This window comes from Sciurus carolinensis, chromosome 11 (assembly GCF_902686445.1).
Source record: "Sciurus carolinensis chromosome 11, mSciCar1.2, whole genome shotgun sequence".
Taxonomy (NCBI): Eukaryota; Metazoa; Chordata; class Mammalia; order Rodentia; family Sciuridae; genus Sciurus; species Sciurus carolinensis.
In genome coordinates this window covers 24751293-24770106 of record NC_062223.1, presented here as the reverse complement: position 1 = coordinate 24770106, position 18814 = coordinate 24751293, and the positions used below count along the sequence as shown (strand labels likewise).

General features: G+C 34.8%; 1 protein-coding gene across 2 annotated transcripts; it reads right to left on the bottom strand.

The window, feature by feature from the left end:
* Positions 1-17136: 17136 nt before the first annotated feature.
* LOC124960490 (DNA-directed RNA polymerases I, II, and III subunit RPABC3-like) lies at positions 17137-17568 on the bottom strand. Of its 2 annotated transcripts, XM_047519281.1 has the most exons (2): positions 17318-17568; positions 17137-17233 (listed from the first exon to the last, which is right to left on the bottom strand). In XM_047519281.1, exons 1-2 carry the CDS (start codon positions 17566-17568, stop codon positions 17137-17139), a joined length of 348 nt encoding a protein of 115 aa, XP_047375237.1. The 2 variants fall into 2 exon arrangements, with proteins under 2 accessions (XP_047375237.1, XP_047375236.1); XM_047519280.1 differs by having other exon boundaries at positions 17137-17568.
* Between the last annotated feature and the right edge of the window lie 1246 nt (positions 17569-18814).

Genomic DNA, 18814 nt, shown 5'->3' with positions numbered 1-18814 from the left:
AAAGTTGAATTAAGCCATTTTGTAGATGTCCTATAAAATATTATAGTTTTTTATAGATGTCCTGTATGTAAGATGATTGGACATAATAGGTTAATACAATCTAAGAGCACAGTCGAGGGAAGACCAGAAGGAAGAAAAGAATAAAGAATAAAATTACTACTGTGTGACAATTCAATTAGTCTATTCCAGCAGCATCAAACATTTTAACCTCTTGACTAATTTTATTTTTTTAACAGTTACCTCTTGAATTATCTAGTTCTTTTCAATTCTAACTTTCAACCCCTACTTATAACATTTTTAAAATTAGTCTTGATATTCAAAGCTAAATATCCCCCTTTGTAAAAATTTTTCTGAGGTCCTCAGCAAATTTACATATGAAATAAACAGATACTGAGACCAATGTGGCAAACAGCTGACATGAACAAAAACATTTCTCTAAATTTCAAGTTTATGAGTGCCACTAGGGGTTTAGAAAAGCATTTCTGGATATTTCATTCATTAATTAAACTTTCAATGGAATTCTTAGTAAGCATACTCCTTTCTATATCCTGACTTCAAATAAAAGAAGATAGATACAAAAAGGAAAGTAACAATTATTTTCACTCATTAAATACTGAACAAATTGATTGTTTTTCTACTTTATACCATAAATTCCAAATAATAGCACCATCAAAAGCGAAAGATATATACTGAAATGGTAAAAATGTATATATATGCATATATATATATATATATATATATATATACACACACACATATGTATCATGTTAGACATATAAAAGCATAATTTCTTCAAATACAAGTAGATCACACATCAGTCTTAAAAATCACAGTATACTTTAACAGAAGGCAAAGAAAATATTACAAAAGAGATTCTTTTTTTTTTTTTTCATTAGAAAGTTTAGCATATGGGTCAATGCTCAATATCATTCACACTTAGTACATTCAAATTAAAATACCAGTGGAATATCTGTTGCATCTATATCAGATCAATAAAGCAATATTTGATAACTGTCTTTTAACAAAAGGTGTGAAGAAATGTGTAAGAAACAGTCAATAACATCAGTCTTTGGAGGGAGTTCAAGTGCTTGCAAGCTCTTAGAAAGTGATCTCAAAGCCTGTAATCTCACAACTGCATGCAGACCTTGATTCAGAGATTCCTTTCCCATAGACACAGCCACTCAGGCACAAAGAATCATCTTAGAGCTGATAAACAAATCCAACTAAGTAGCAGTGAACAAAATCAGTAGTGCAGTCCTTTCAGTTGTAATTAAACAGAGGAAGCAACTTCAAGAATCATCAAAATGTCAATGAAGAAATCAAGGATACTTTTATGCAAATACTATAAAGCATATGCACACAATGGTTTCTCAAATACGTTGTAAATTGTAATTCAAGATATCAACACAGTATTCTCATAGGATGGTACAATTTTTATTAACAGGAAAATATGCTTGCATACATATACATCCTTATATAAATGAATATTATTTAAAAGACTACAAAAATATTTGTAGAGGAATGCTGCTTTCTTTGCGTTCATATTGTGAGGAGGATCTATTTTTAAACTACTCACTTTGATAGTACTTGGAAATGTATTATAATCATGCCACAATAAAAAGAAATTTGAAAAACTTACCTGAGGAGAGAATGTTATTGATGTCAGCCTCTCACTGATTCCTCACAACTGTCTTCTGTTGTGTACAGGAGGAATATGTTAATTTCACAAACAGCACTGAGCTTCAGAAGCTTGAGTACCATGGTGAGTCTGTATAGAGGTATTTGTGAAACTCAGAGCTCTTTAAGTGCATCATAAACCAGCACGCTATAGGTTCACTTACTCCACTGGATACTTTCTAAGTATATTCTTTAAGGAATCTTTTAGCAAAAAGAGATGTAGAAAATATTTTTGGCATCTGTACATTAAGTAAAATAAAATGTTCATCTACATCAATATATCTATTTCCCTTATGTATGTATATGGATAGATAATTTACAGAGGTGAGCATCCTAACACATTTGTATGGCTGTGTGTGTGTGTGTGCATGTGTGTGTGTGTGTGTGTATTACAGGCATAAGATGGTATACATTGGAGTAAAATAGTATGATTGAAATAGGAGATTTTCTATAGATATGAATAAATGATGTTCCATCTCATTCTATATACGGCTACTATTGAAGAAAAGGTTTTCCTGTATCTTACAGTATCCATGATAACATCTAAAATACCCTAAATATTATTTTTCTTTACACCATACAACCAGATCTATCAACAACCATACCTGGTAGTGCCTATTTCCATCAGGAAAATACTATGCCCATTTTTCTTTTCCTTTTTAAATTTTATTTTATTGCTACTTCTTAGCTATACATGACAGTAGAATTCCTTCTGATAAAATTATATAACCATAGGATATATCTTAGTCTAATTAGTACCCCATTTTTGTGGGTGGGCACAATGGTGGATTTCACTTAGGTAATTTCAGGTGTAGATATAGGAAAATTAAGTTAGATTTACTCTACTCTCTCTCAGAATATCATGCTTAGTGAAAAAAGCCAGTTCCCAAACAACAAAATTCAAATGTTTTCACCCAAAATTGGAAGCTAAACCACCATAAAGGGGAGGAGGGGAAGAAGAGAATGTCAGTAGATTAGACAGAGGGGAAATAAAGTAAAGGAGGGAGGATAGGAATAAGAAAGACAGTAGAATAAATATAACAATTTTTCTTTAGAAAAAAAAATGTCTTAGTTGTTGATGGACCTTTATTTTATTCATTTATTCATACGAGGTGCTGAGAATCGAAGTAGTGCCTCACACGTGCCAGGCAAGCACTCTACCACTGGGCCAAAACCCCAGCTCTAGCATAATATTTTTAAAACCATGTTCTCAGGTTACATTGTAAAGCACTCCCAGAAAAGACCCTAAAGGTCCTATCCTTCTACAAGGCCTGGAGTATGTTAGATACTGACCTTCACATTAATCTGATTCATTTTCTGCAAGTTTAAATACAAATAATACCAAGTGCTTCTAAATCAATGCCTGATTATTCTGGAATCAGGATGTGTTTGGTCTCAGCAAGAAGTTTATGTTCCCACCTGCATGCTAGAAGGCAGACTGAATTGGCTCCAGATTCATTCAGCACTTTCTGAAATCTACTCACACACAAGATTTTCACTAGGACTTTCCTCACTTTTGCCCTCCTAGAGGTGTATTTCATATAAATGACGCAAACCAAAGGAGTCATGGGAAGAAATTCCCTCAGGGGTTCCTCCCCTCTCAGGAGAAAGACAAGTCAGATGTGATGAAGAACTTACTCTACAATTTATTTCAGATTATGGGGTAAAGAGGTGGCTTATTCTTGTAATTAAAGGTACTAATTTGGATGATAAGTGACACTTTTGGCTAGGGGAAAAAACTGTAGGAACTGGATCTTTCTTTCAAATACTATTCTCCAATAAAATGATCAGGACTTCTTGAAAGAGTGTCTGTTTCCAGATCTGAACTGAGAATGCACTAGAGGAACTGGAGCTTGTTGCAGTGGTAGAGAGTGAGGATGTGCTGAAACACACACAGACCCACAGTGACGGGCATGTGGGACAGGGGTCATGGGTCAACTCAAAGAGCCTACAGGGGTCAAAGCTGTGAAAATGTAGCAGCAACATGAGGAAACAGTATTGAAATATAACCTGGAGTAAATCATGTGCATCCAAGAGTCCACAGTGTTATATTTGAACAAATAACTAAATAAATAGAGGAGAAGAGAGGAGAGAGACTTGTAAGAATATAAATTCGAAGTATTTACAGAGAGAAGGTGCCCTGGAAGGTTTAGAGGAACACCCATGCCTCTTCTTGCGGTCTGTGCATAGTGACCTCCTTCAAACAAGAGAGTATAAATGGGGGTCAAGTGGCTACAGAGGGGAACGTGACTTTGGTGCCTCACCAAATGGGCAAGGTCCCCAGCAAGTGTGAATCACACTGATAGCACATAGCCACTGATATGGGAATAGAATGAAAATTTACTTAAAATTCCTCCCCACAAAAGTTCGTAATTCCAGGTCTGAGTAATAGCAGACAAGCACAGGTTGAGGACTTTAGTTCAAAACATTTGACTTGCTTTTTCCTGAAAAGTGTCAAGGTCACTAAAAACGAAAACAGTGTGTCTGTCAAACCGCACTGTAGAAAACATAATGACTAAATCAATGTCATCCTGGACAGGATTCTGGAGAGAAAAAGGGCAGGATGTAAAAATCAGGGTATCTGAATGAAGGATGAATCTCAGTTAACAATTATGTACTAAGAGTTATTCGCTTGTTTTGAAAAATACAATAATTTAACAAAAGACTGCAACACATACTTCTCAACAGAAGAAATAAAAATGGAAAAAAGAATTGAAAAAAAAAATGTCCAACACCTTTAGCAATTAGGAAAATGCAAATCAAAACTACTTTGATATTTTATCTCACTCCAGTGATAATGGCAGTCATCAAGAATACAAATAATAATAGATGCTGACAAGAGTGTGAGGGAAAAGGCACATTGATAATTGCATTTGACCCACATCGGTGCAACCACTTTAGAAAGAAGAATGGAGATTCTTTAAAGACTAGGAGTGTGAACACCATCGATCCAGCTTTCCCACTCTTTGGTATTTATTTAAGATAACTAAAATCAGCATACTGTAGTGTTACAGGCATAGAAATGATTATAGAAGTGCAATTCACAATAACCAATTTGTGGAACTAGCCCAGGTTTGCATGAGTAGATGAAAGGGTAAAGAAAGTGTGCCATATATGCATAGCGAAGTTTTACTCAGCCCAAAAGAAGAATGAAATTATGTTATTGGGTGGCAAGTGGATGGAACTGCAGATCACCATGCTCAGTTAAATAAACCATACTCAGAGTCAAGGGTTGACTCTTTTCTCTTGAATGTGAAAGTTAAGGCAAAATAAGGGGAAAAGTGGGGTAAAAATCTCATGAAAATAGAAGGGAGATCAGTGTGGAAGGAGTTGTTGAAACTTAGACAGTTGCCACTCCCTCACCGCCAATAGGCAATTGCTGCTGTGTTGCTTTCCGTTTTTTGACACCATAGATGATTATTTTCCTGAAACTTATATAAATGAAACCATAAATAATGCACTCTTTTTTGCGTGGGTTCTTTCACTAGCGAAATATTTTTACTATTCATTACAGGTACTGTGTAAATCAAAGGTTCTCTGCCTTTTCTTGTGGAGGTGTATTTCATTCTATGTATACACCAAAGTCTGTCCACATTTTTTTCTATTAATAACCAATATCATAAAGATTCTCTTAATGTTATTGCTTATTATTCACAAAGCTGCCTAAACTGTATAGTACAATCATTTTATAAACATACTGCACTTCTTGGACAAAGAGCTAGGAATTGGATTGTTGGGATATATTTTAAGTGCATATTCACTTACATGATGAGCAGTCAGAGCTTTACTGGAAGCTGGACATGGTGGCTCATGCCTATAATCCCAGCAGCTTGGGAGTCTGAGGCAGGAGTATGAAGAGTTCGAAGCCATCCTCAGCAACTTAGAAAGGCCCTAAGCAACTTAGTGAGTCCCTGTCTCCAAATAAAATATAGAAAAGGACTGGAAATGTAGCTCAGTGGTTGAGAGCTACTGGGATCAATCCTCTGTACCAAAAAAAAAAAAAAAAAAAAAAGAAAAAATTTAAATTTATTGGACTTGGATATATCATTTTACCTTCCCATCAACCATGGAAACCATTTCCATAGTGAAATTTTTCTCTCCATATGCAATGATTTTCACCTGGTACTTGCTATTACATTGTTTTTTCTAGATTATTGCAGCATCCTCCTGATTATTATCTCAGCTTCTGATTTCCATGCTCAGTAAGATGCAGGAATTCTTTAAAATCACAAGTCAAAAATTCACGATTGACTTTCTCTTTATATTTCTGACCTCACATTCATTATTCTCTTTCTTTTTCACAAAGGATTCCTTGATTTTCTTCCCTCAGAGTAAGTGTTTTCCATTTGCACTTGCTGTTTCATCTGCTCAAAGATCAACCACTGAATATGTACAGTTTGTTATTATTGGTTAAGGTTTCCCAACCTTGGGACTATAGATATTGGGTCAGATTTGAAGTTTGTATCTGTAAGGAGCTGTCTCATGCATATGAGACTGTTCAGTCTTCAACCAAGCTATCTTAGATCTATGACACACATTGAGGTGGACCAGAAAAAACACAGACACAATTCACACTTCATATGTCTTTTCCACTAGGAGCTAATCTCCTTCCGGGAGATTTTATTCTCACTCCAGTGAGAGTGACACACAATTTCAGGATCACTTCTCTGGAAGGCAGAAGCAGCATTCCAACTGTTTAATACCATCATTTACAGAGTTTATTATGAAGTATGTTGATTATCTAATTTACACTAAACTACTCTGTTCAGTATGACTATGAATTCATGTTATAAATCACTATGAATCACAAGTGAAGGGATTTGTGTAGTATTAAATCATCACATTTGAGATGAAGAGAGGAAGAAGGAAGGAAAGAAGGAGGAGGACAAGGAGGGGAAGGAAAGAAAGAAGAGGAAGAGGAAAAATAGTAGGAAGAGGAAGGAGGAGGAGCAGGAAGAGAAAGGAGAAGGAGGAGGAGGAGAAGGAGGAGAAGAATGAGGAGGAGAAGGAGGAGAAGGAGAAGGAGAAGGAGGAGGAGGAGAAAGGAGAAAAAATTCTCTTTCCATGTTAATTCAAGACATCTGTTTCTTTTGGGTAATTTACCACCATTTGGAATTATATTTATACTTCTTCTATGACATAAAAATCAAGGCATTCACTTAGTAGTGAAAGTACTTCCTCTCCCTTTTGATTGGAAGTATGTATATATAGAATATGTTCCATAACCTTGTCGTATGATCTCTTCAGTTGAGAATTAGTGAGCAAGTTGTCCAAGCTACTCAGTGGTCATTAGATATGGACTGCTGGCACACAGGTCTCATGTCCTTACAGCCCTTGGTCTTCACCCCTTAGCTTTCTACTTCATGTATGTGCCCACAGGATCACACACCTCTATCCTGTCTCCATCATTTTAAAACTTCTCTTTCAAATTTTCTGTCTCTAAACAGTGCTTTGAAAGAGTAAATGCATGAACCTTAATGAAAAATATAAATGAGGGAGACAGAAAAACATGTTAGTGAAGGAAAAAAAAAAAGTTGGTTGAATATTCAATGATCCAGTTCATTGATCTGAATTTGTGCTGGTAACATCTCAACATGAATAGAGTTGCAATCCCATCTCCCCTACTGGTTTCCACAGTTCAGTAAACAGGAAGAATTGAGAGGACATGGGGATGTTATATATTGCAAGAACAAAATATATAAGGTGAAGAACTGTTTCTCAGGGTGAATGATAGTCTGACCTTTCTGTCACTTTCATCTTCCTAAGCTCAAATCTCAATTACAGGGTAGATGCCAGTCTAAATTGAGGCTCATATACCATCTAGTGAGTACTTTTTCATATTTTTGTACCAGTTATAAGCTTCTCTTTTGTGTTTGCATAAGAAATGTTTAAAACTGATGAGTTAATTAGCCTAGTGAAGAGGAAACTGTGGGATAGGAGAATATATTTGCATACTATACATCTGATAAAGACTCGATATCCAAAATAAATAATAAACTCAACTCAATAGCAAGAAAACAGATAACCAGATTGAGAAATGCAAAAAGGATCTGAATAGACATTTTTTAAAAAAAAGATGTATAAATGGCCAACAGATACATGAAAAAATGTGGAGCATCACTAAACATTAGAGAATTTAAAACCACAGTGATATACTACATCACATATGTTAGAATAGCTTAAATGAAAAAGATGTAAGGAGGGGCTGGGGAGATAGCTCAGTTGGTAGAGTGCTTGCCTTGCAAGCACAAGGCCCTGGGTTCGATTCCCAGCACCACAAAAAGAAAAAAAAAAAGAAAAGATGTAAGGAAAATATTGGCAAGAAACGATGCTTCATCTTTATATTTTTAAATTTGTATTGCTGGTCAAGAATGGCACCCTGTTCTCAAAATGACTTACATTCATAATTGTACATTCAGCATTGTAAAGAAAATTATGAAATCTTTTTGGGATTGAAGCTATTCAAAGTAAAAATTTAAATGAATAATATTTTCATAAAACATTGGCAAGAATATGGAGAATATGGCTAACATGTACAAAGGGAATCCTTTCACACTGGTAGGAATGTAAATTAATATGGACTTTTTGGAAAATAGTTTGCAATTCTTAAAATTTAAAACAAACTTCTTTGTTAAATTTATTTTAAGTAGTTTTTTCTCAATTCAATTGTGAATTGGATTGCACACCAACCTAAACCCATAATTATACACAATTTGAATTGCTAAAGTAAAATTTAAAAGCAAATATAAATTGAGTTACCATGTGACCCTGAAAGGTGTACTGTGTATATATCCAAAGACAATAAAAATTGTATTTCTAAGAGATATCTGAACTCTCATGTTTATTGCAACTCTATTCACAATAGTGAGAGAAGGAATCAACCTAAGTGTATAAGAAGGGATGAAAGAATAAATAAAATATTATGTATATACAATGGAGAACAATTCAAGCCATTTGCAGCACATTAAGTGAAATAAGTCAGATATAGAAAGATGAATATTGTATGTTCTCACCTATACATGGAAACAAACAAGAAAAGATTCAGCAAATTATATTCCACATTTTTATAATTACAGCAAAATAAATTCTATCATCAGATATAAAAACAACAATAAAAATGTGAAAAAAATGGTCAACAACAACAGCAAAAGTAACAAATTCTGAGTAGATTTATAGTTATCAGAAGTTTGGGTGTGTGTGTTGGGGGGATAGAGTGGGAAGCATTGGTCAGAAGAGAAACAAGTGATATATATGATACAGAAGTTGAAGGCATCCATTGTCCAACATGGTGCCTGTAGTTACTAAGGGTGGGTAGTATTCTTGAAATGAAAGTAGAAAGAAATGTACTGCAAGTTCTCACCTATATGTGGAAATTAGGAGTTGAACCCAGAAGCAGTGTGTAGGCCACAAAGCAACTCTTAGAAAATCTATAAAAAATTAGATATGTATGTATATTACATATATATAAGTACATATGTATATATAATTTCTTGTGTCTTATCAGATCATAATAGAATGAAATTAGAAATCAACATGATCAACACACCATATAATATAAAAGGAGATTGAACAAAATATTTGAATGATGAATGGATGATAGAGGAAATTCAGGGACAAATTTAAAAAATTCATAAATGAGAATACTGATATAACATATCAGTTCCTCTGGGACACTATGAAGATAGTTCTAAAAGGAAATTGTATAGCTATGAGTCCCTGAATAAGAAAATCAGAAAAATTCAAAATAAACCACTTAATGATGCACCTCAATGACTTTAAAAAAGAAGACAACTTTAGATTACATAGAGGGAAATGAGAGTGGGGGGGTATGAAAAATGGAGGACTGAGACAGACAGCATTACCCTATGTACATGTATGATTACATGAATGGTATGAATCTACATCATGCACAACCATAGAAATGAAAAGTTGTACCCCTTTTGTGTACAATGAATCAAAATGCAAGGTCTGGTGTTATAGCTCAGGTTGGTAGAGTGCTTGCCCAGCATGCACAAGACCCTGGGTTCAATCCCCAGCCACCCCCCACAAAAAATAATCCAAAATGCAGTCTGTAAAAATAAAACAATAATTTAAAATCCAAAACTACAGAGGAGGAAGCAAAGAGTTCATTCTTTGAAAAGATAAACAAAATTAATAAGCCTTTAGTCAAATTAACCAAAAGACAAAAGAATATAAATTAAATTAATAAAAATAGAGATTAAAAAGGAGAAATCAACATAGACAACCCAGAAATTCAGCAAATCATTAGGGACTATTTTGAAAACTAATACTTCAATAAATTGGAACATATAGAATAAACAGATACATTTGTAGACAAATATAATCTGTCAAAACCGAATCAAGGGAACATAGAGAACCTAATCAGACTAATAACTTGTAATGAGAAACAAGAAGTAAAACAAAACAAAACAAAAAAAGCCTTTCAACAAAGAAAAACCTGGGACCTGATGGAATCTCAGCAGAATTCAACCAAAGTTTTAAAGAACTAATGCCAATACTCCTCAAATCAGTCCATGAAATACAAAGGGATGGAACACTTCCAAATTCCTTCTATAAAGCCAGTATCACACTCAATCCAAAGTCAGATAAGGACACATGAAGTAAAGAAAACTAAAGACAAATATCCCTGATGAACTCAGATGCAAAATTACTTAATAAAATATTCACCACTTGTGTTCAATATTGTATTAGGAATATTATATGCCATGAACAAGTTGGTTTATTCGATAGATGCAAGGATGTTTTAATATATGCAAATCAATAAATTTAATACATCACACTAAGAGAAGTAAGGACAAAAAATCACTTAGTCATCTCGATAGATGCAGAAAAGGCATTTGACAAAATTCAGCACCCATTCATGATAAATAACACTGAATAAACTAGGAGAGAAGGAACCCACCTCAACATCATAAAGGCTTTCTATAAAAACAACCAAAGTAAACCTCATAGCAAATGGTAAAACACTGAAAGCATTTTCTTTAAAATCTGAGACAAGACAAGGATGTCCACTCTTATATCGTCTACTTAATATAGTGCTAGAAATTCTAGTCAGAGCAATTAGGTAAGAGATGGAAATAAAATGATAAAAATAGGAAAAAAAAGAAGTCAAACTATCACTGTTTGTACATGATATGATTCTATAACTAGAAGATCCAAAAATCTCCACCAAAAGACTGCTAGAATTGATAACAAATTTGGCAGAATATCAAGTTACAAAATCGATAGTTGTCCTGAATACCAACAACTAATCTGCTGAGAAAAAAAACATCAGAAAAACAATTACATTCATAATAGTCTCAACAAACAAGACAAAGCAAAACAAAAAGTACACCAAAATAACCGTGGGAATAAATTAACCAAGACAGTAAAAGATTTATGTAATGACAACTATAGAACACTGAAGAAAAAAGTGAACAAGACCACAGAAAATGGAAAATTCTCCCACTTCATGAATAGGCAGAACTAATATTGCTAAAATGGCCATAATACCAATAGCAATATACAGATCAAATATAATCCCCATCAAATACCACTGACATTCTTCACAGAACTAGAAATAATAGCCCTAAAATTAATTTGGAATAATAAAATACCCAGAATAGCCAAAGCAATTTTAAGCCAAAAAAGCAATGCTGGAGGTACTACAATACCTGACTTCAAATTATACTACAGAGCTATAGTAAGAAAAACTGCATGGTACTGACATAAAAACAAACACATAGATGGATGGTGCAGAACTGAAAACAGACAAACCAACACAGATAGTCATCTGATTCTTGACAAAGGTGCCAGAAACATACATTGGAAAAAAAGATGTCTTTGTAACAAATAATGCTGTGACAACTAGTAATCCATATATAGAAGAATTAAACTTTATCCTTATATCTAACTCTGCACAAAAATCAACTCAAAATGGATCAAAGGCTTTTGAATTAGATCAGAAACTATGCAGTTCCTAGAAGAAATCACAGTGTGAACACTCCAACTTTTAGGCACAGGCAACGCGTTTCTCAATATAACCCCTAAAGCTCAGAAAATAATGCCAAGGATTAATAAACATGACAGCATGACATTAAAAACTTTTGCACAGTGAAGGAAACAGTTAGGGATATGAAGGGTGAAATTGGAGAATATCATGCTAAGTGAGATAAGCCAATCTCAAAAAACTAAAGGACGAATGATCTCGCTGATAAGCGGATGAGGACATATAATGGGGGGTGGGAGGGGTTAGCATTAGGTTTAGGGTTAGGTTTAGGGTTAGGGATAAGGAGTGTGGTAAGAATGAAGGAAAGAAGGACTGTATAGAGGGAAAAGAAGGGTGGGAGGGGTGGGAGGGAAGGGAAAAAAAATAATGAATCAAACATCATTGCCCTATGTAAACGTATGATTACACAAATGGTATGCCTTGACTCCATGCACAAATAGAGAAACAACATGTATCCCATTTGTATAAAATAATAATAAAAAAAAATTCTAAACAAAAATAAATAAATAAATAAATAATTTATTTATAAAAAAAAAAGAGAGGACAAACAGAATGGGAGAAAATCTTTGCTAGTTACTCTTCTGATAGATGATTAATATATAAAATATATAAAGAGCTTAAAAACTTAACATCAACAAATCAAATAACCCAATTAATAAATGGGCAAACGAATTAAACAGAAACTTCTCAAAAGAAGAAATACAAATGATCACCAAATACATGAAAAAATTTCACTATCATTAGCAATTTAGGAAATACAAATTAAAACTACATTGAGATTTCATATTACACCAGTCAGAATGGCAGTCACAAAGAATACAAATAATAATAAATGCTAGAGAAGTTGTGGAGAATAGGGAATACTTACACTGTTGGTGGGATTGTAAATTAGTACAACTGCAAAGGAAATCAGCATGAAGTCTTCTCAAAAGTCTAGGTGTGGAACCACCATATGACCCAGCGATACCACTTTTGGTATGTATTTTGAAGAATTAAAGTCATATTACAACAGTGATATATGAATACCCATGTTTTTAGTAGCACAATTCACAATACCCAAGCTCTGGAATAAGCCTAGATGTCTATTAGTAGAAGGATAAAGAAAATAGGGAATAAATATACCACAGAGTTTTATTCAGACATGAAGAAAAATGAAATCATGGCATTTGCAGGAAAATGGATGGAACTAGAAATGATCATTTTAAGTGAAATAAATCAAACTCAGAGGGTTAAGGGTTGTGTGTTTTCTCTCAGAGGTGGAAGACAGAGAGGAAAAGTGGGGAAAAGGGAAGGTATGGATCTTATGAAAATATCAGGGAGATCAGCAGAGGAAAGGTACCAAGGGATGGAAGGCAGGGAGGTAGGAAGAAGTACTTGACATTGACACTGACCAAATTACACTGTTACATTGTATGCATGTGAGAATATGTAAGAGCAAAGCCCATCAGGTGTACGATTATAATGCATCAATAACAATGTGGGAAAAATAAGAAAGATCACCGAGCCAATATATGTATAAACTTAGTTCAAGATATTCAGTTTGTAGGTTATTGTGTTAGCATCATATATTTTGACCAAATAAATTTGCTTGTCACTTCACAAAAGAACAGGAAACTAAATCAGACAGGACTATGAGTAACTTGTTCATCAAAGATCATTTCTGGACAGAATGTGTTTTTGTAATATTCCAAAGGTTTACCTATCTATTTTGATTCCAGTACAATGCCTTATTTGTTACTATTGCTCTGTAGTATAGTTTAAGGTCTGGTATTGTGATACCTCCTGCTTCACTTTTCCTGCTCAGGATTGTTTTGGCTATTTGAGGTCTCTTATTCTTCCAGATGAAGTTCATGATTGCTTTCCCTATTTCTATGAGGAATATCATTGGAATTTTAATTGGAAATGCATTGAATCTGTATAGTACCTTTGGTAGAATGGCCATTTTGACAATATTAATTCTACCTATCCAAGAAAATGGGAGATCTTTCCATCTTCTAAGGTTTTCTTCAATTTCTTTCTTTAGTGTTCTGTAGTTTTCATTGTAGAGGTTTTTCACCTCTTTTGTTAGATTGATTCCCAAGTTTTTTTTTTTTTTTTTTTTTTTTTTTGAGACTATTGTGAATGGGGTAGTTTTCCTAATTTCTCTTTCAGAGAAATTCACTTATAAATAGAAATGCATTAGATTTATGTGTATCGATTTTATATCCTGCTACTTTGCTGAATTCATTTATTAGTTCTAGAAGTTTTCTAGTGGAGTTTTTTGGATCCTCTAAATATAGAATCAAGTCAGGAGCAGATAGTGACAGCTTGAGTTCTTCTTTTCCTATTTGTTTCCCTTTAATTTCTTTGGTCTGTCTAATTGCTCTGGCTAGTATCTCAAGGATAATAATGAATAGAAGTGTTGAAAGAGGGCATCCCTGCCATTTTCCAGTTTTTAGAGGGAATGCTTTCAGTTTTGATGAAGTCACTTAAATGCAGTTACCTCATACTAGACACACGAGCTAAAAACATACAATGGAGAAAAGATAGCCTGTTCAACATATGGTGCTGGGAAAACTGGAAATCCACATGCAGAAAAATGAAGTTAAACCTCTAACTCTCACTCTGCACAAAACTTAACTCAAAATGGATCAAGGACTTAGGAATTAGACCAGAGATCGTGCACCAAATAGAAGACAAATAAGGTCCAAATCATCATGTTGTCTTAGGATCAGACTTCCTTAACAAGACTCCCAAAGCACAAAAAATTAAAGCAAGAATCAATAAATGGAAAGGACTCAAACTAAAACAGTTTTTCTCAGCAAAGGATACAAACAAAAAAGTGAAAAGAGAGTCTACGGTATGGGAGAAAATTTTTTCCACATACACTTCAGATAGAGCACTTATCGCCAAAATTTATAAAGAACTAACAAAACTTTACACCAAAAATACAAAGAACCCAATCAATAAATGGGTGAAGGAACTGGACAGACACTTTATAGAAGAAGACACACAGGTGATTAATAACTATATGAAAAAGTGTTCAACAACTCTAGTAATTAGAGAAATGCAAATAAAACAACTCTAAGATTTCAGCTTACTCCAATTAGAATGGCTATTATCAAGAACACAAACAATAATAGATGTTGGCAGTGGATTTGGGAAAAATGGCACACTTCTGCATTGCTGGTGGAGTTGCTAATTGGTGCAGCCACTCTAGAAAGCAATGTAAATTGCTCAGAAAACTTGAAATGGACTCACCTTTTGAACCAGTTATCCCACTCCTCGGTTTATACGCAAAGGACTTAAAATCAGCGTACTACAGTAAAGCAGCCACATCAATGTTTATAGCAGTTCAATTCACAATAGCTAGATTGTGAGAACCACACTAGATGCCCTTCAACAGATGACTGGATAAAGACACTGTGGTATATATACACAATGGAATATTATTCAGTCAAAAAGAATAATATTATGGCATTTGCAGGTAAATGAATGGAGTTGGAGAATATCATACCAACCAAAATAAGCCAATCTCAATAAACCAAAGACCAAATGTTTTCCCTGATAAGTGGATGATGATATATAATGGCAGTGGAGGGGCTGGTAGTGAGAGAAGAATGGAGGAACTTTAGATTATGTAGAAGGAAATGAGAGGGATGGTGTATGAAAAATGGTGGAATGCGACAGACGTCATTACCGTATGTACATGTATGATTACATGAATGGTATGAATCTACCTTGTGCAAAACCATAGAAACGAAGAGATGTACCCCGTTTGTGTACAAGGAATCAAAATGCAGTCTGTAAAAAAATTTAAAAAATAAATAATTGACGAAAAAAAATATTCCAAAAGTTTACATGACTCCAGGAGGGTGGAAAATGCTATTGGAGGCATGTAAAACCCTAACAGTTGAAGTCCTAATGACAAAGGACTTCTTGGTACTAAAGAAACACTGCTGCCTGTGTCTTTCCTCTGTATCTTTTCCTACTTGCCTGGCAAGAAGAATAGTCTGTGGAACTCTGAGGAGGTATTGCAGGAAAAACAAGTGGCTGGGCACAGTGAAATGTCTAGACAAATACCACCAAGGCACAGAGCTGAGATTGGATTTCATAATTGACAAGACCTGAGGGTAAAGAATAATCAGGATATTAATGTTTACTAACTATAAAAAATTAAGAAATAATATGTTTTTATAGAAGTTTGAGTTGACTGACATTTATTCTCTAGAATAGAGAATAGATGGAGATATGTGTTAAATTTTTAGCTTCCTAAAAATTTAGAGTTGTATGGAGATATGTGTTAAATTTTTAGCTTCCTGACATTATCTATTGTATTATAACGTCATTATTGTTAATGACATAAGGGAATTTTATGGATATGCGAGAACATTGTATGCTGACAAATTAAGCTGTATCAATGAATTCAATTTAGTAAGTGCATAATCACTTCTTAATTTGTACAAGGATCATTGATAGGAAAAAAAATGACCCGCCCAAAAAATAAAGAAAAGTTATAGCACATAATATTCCAGTTCAGTCAAAGAGAAACACAGTGCATAAAAAAACTACTGTATGGCATAAGATTATTTGATATAGAAAAAACATAGAGGAATAGCGATATAAGAATATGGGAGAAACCAGATATATTTTTGGCCTGTTGATGGTCTGCCAAATCTTCCTGTATAAGATGATGTAAGGAATGTGAATTATAAGTAAAAACTGTCCCTCCAGCATATGGTAAAAGGAGTTTTAAGCAGAGAAGCTCACAGAAGTGAAGTCCTAGAGGTGAGAGATTTTAAAATATGTTTATAAATTTAGAGGGAAACAGGATAGCTATGCAAAAAAATTCAAGCCAAGGGAAAAACAGGAAAGAAGGAAAACACATAATATGAACTTGCTATGCTGCATGCCATGTTAAAATTTCATGTGTTCATCAGAGGGATCTTATATCTTTATAAAATATAATATTACTGAATAGCATAGATATTTTTCAATGGAGAATCATTACTTGATGGCATATTGCTAAGACACACTGAGAAAAACGCTGACAGGTTATTATGTTACCCAGGTCTCCCTGAATAACCCAAAGCCTGAACATAATTATTTATCTAGTGTAGTGAATTGCAACATCAGAAAGTCAAACTTGAATCATTATTGGATGATTTATAATCAACCAGTGAGAAAGTTTGATTTTTTTTTTTTGAGTCTGAAAAAGTAGTTTAATTAAAAAGTCACATACACAAACAACTTTTGATTCACTTCAAGCTTTCCCTCTGGGTCTTTCACAGGCAAGTCAGTTTCCCATTGAGTTCAGACTAGCTAAAGATGCACCAACAGTGGGCAGAAAGCCAGTTCCTCCTTAACAGGTAAACAACAGCAAATTCTACTCAGGCTTGAACAACATCCACAACCTGAGTGACCAAGCAGCAGGCTGTCATCCCTCAAGGTTCAGAAGGCCAGTTTCTTCATCAGCAGATAAACTCTGGAATCCACCTCAAATTCATGCAGGTGTTGGCGTCACCCTGCAGTTTCATGAGCAGCCCACCATAGGACATGTAGGCAGAGAGGTGTGTTGCTGCTTCAGTAGACGTTTCATCCCCCTCAATCCTGTACACCTTCCTGTACATTACATACACAAACTGGTCAGCCCTGGAAGGTCTGTCATCTGTGGGATTGTATTCCCCATCATCCAGGGTACCAACTTCATACAAGGTACTAGCTATGACCAATTGGAACTTGTCACCCAAGTCCACAGGGTAAATCTGAATGTTTACATCTAAAATGAGGTCCATCTCGAAAGATTCACTCTCACAATGCAGTTGAGATACTAGGTCAATCTTTTTACCCTCCGGGTCAATGTCTTTCACATGGAAAATATCCTCAAACAGGATGCCCGCCATCCTGAGGGGGCCACAAGACCAGCAGAAGTGCAGACCACGCAGCCACGACTGGGGTTCATGCACGCCTTCGCGTGGAGAGAAAGAAACAGGAAAAATGTGCTGGCTGAAGAGCGGCAACACCTGAGCACAATCGAAAGTTTGATTTTTTAACCAAGAAAAATAGAATTTCATGTAAATTGTGGAGAGGAATTTGCATGAACAGAGAGGTGCTTTGTTAGAAAATTTCTTGTGTTCTTCAGGTTCAAATGATCACACTTTAAACTAGTTTATCCTTCTCCAATTAATGACTGGATTCTGAATAATGGTAACTTGGCTCTTTGTTTCTTACATTACTAAGATTCTCCAATGCAATTTCCCAAAGAAATCTTATATTCCTTCTGCAAAGTCTGAAATGATAACCCTCCTGGATCCACAGGTTCAAAGGAAACAGAATTTCCTTATTAGCTTTAGTTATGAATGTTCTACTCATGATTATACCTTCTGCATGACAGTGTTCATCTCCACATTTCTCAGAGTGTAAATGAGAGAACTCAACATGTTCTCACTACCTGCAGGTAGAATATGACCCACAGATCCATGGGATGAAGCAGAAAACTAGAGTTACAGGCTGAGACAGCTTTATATTGCTCTGTAAAGGACACTGTGTTAGATTATAGTTAAATATGAACAGCAGAGTGCAAACCAATAATAAGGTAGGGTCACAGGTTTTGCTTAAATTGATTTTAAGGCTAATGAACATACAAATAACTTATAGAAAAATAACAGGTGCATGAACACTGAGAATATATAGGGAGAAATGAAGAGAGTCAAGTAAGAAATATGTCAAGAAGGAAAGGTCAATGGGATTAACTCCTGACAGGGTCTACTGAGGTCATTGAAATTCAACTTTATGGCCATAAGTTTCTTAATATATTTCAAAGGAAAATTTCTTCAGTAGCACAGGCACACTAAGGTCAAGTTTCTCCAGTCATTGACCCCAGAGCCCACATTAATATAGGGTTGACTTTTAGATGAAGCCCCCTCCCCCACCAATAGGATGGTCGCCAAGACAGTTCCAGAGAGGACAAACTAGGGCCAAAAGACGTGAAGGAGTCTTCATCAGGTTGATGAAGAGAGCAGAAGGTGGAACCCAGCTCTTAATACTAATGTGAAATGGCAGCAAATGTGGAAGCAACATTGTTTTCTTTGTCATTCTCTCCTCGGAGATAGTCATTCTCTGCTCGGAGATATTCTCTCTCTCTCTCAT

Coding starts and splice junctions, on each gene's coding strand:
- LOC124960490 (XM_047519280.1), bottom strand. CDS start 17,568: ATGGCGGGCATCCTGTTTGAGGATATTTTCCATGTGAAAGACATTGAC.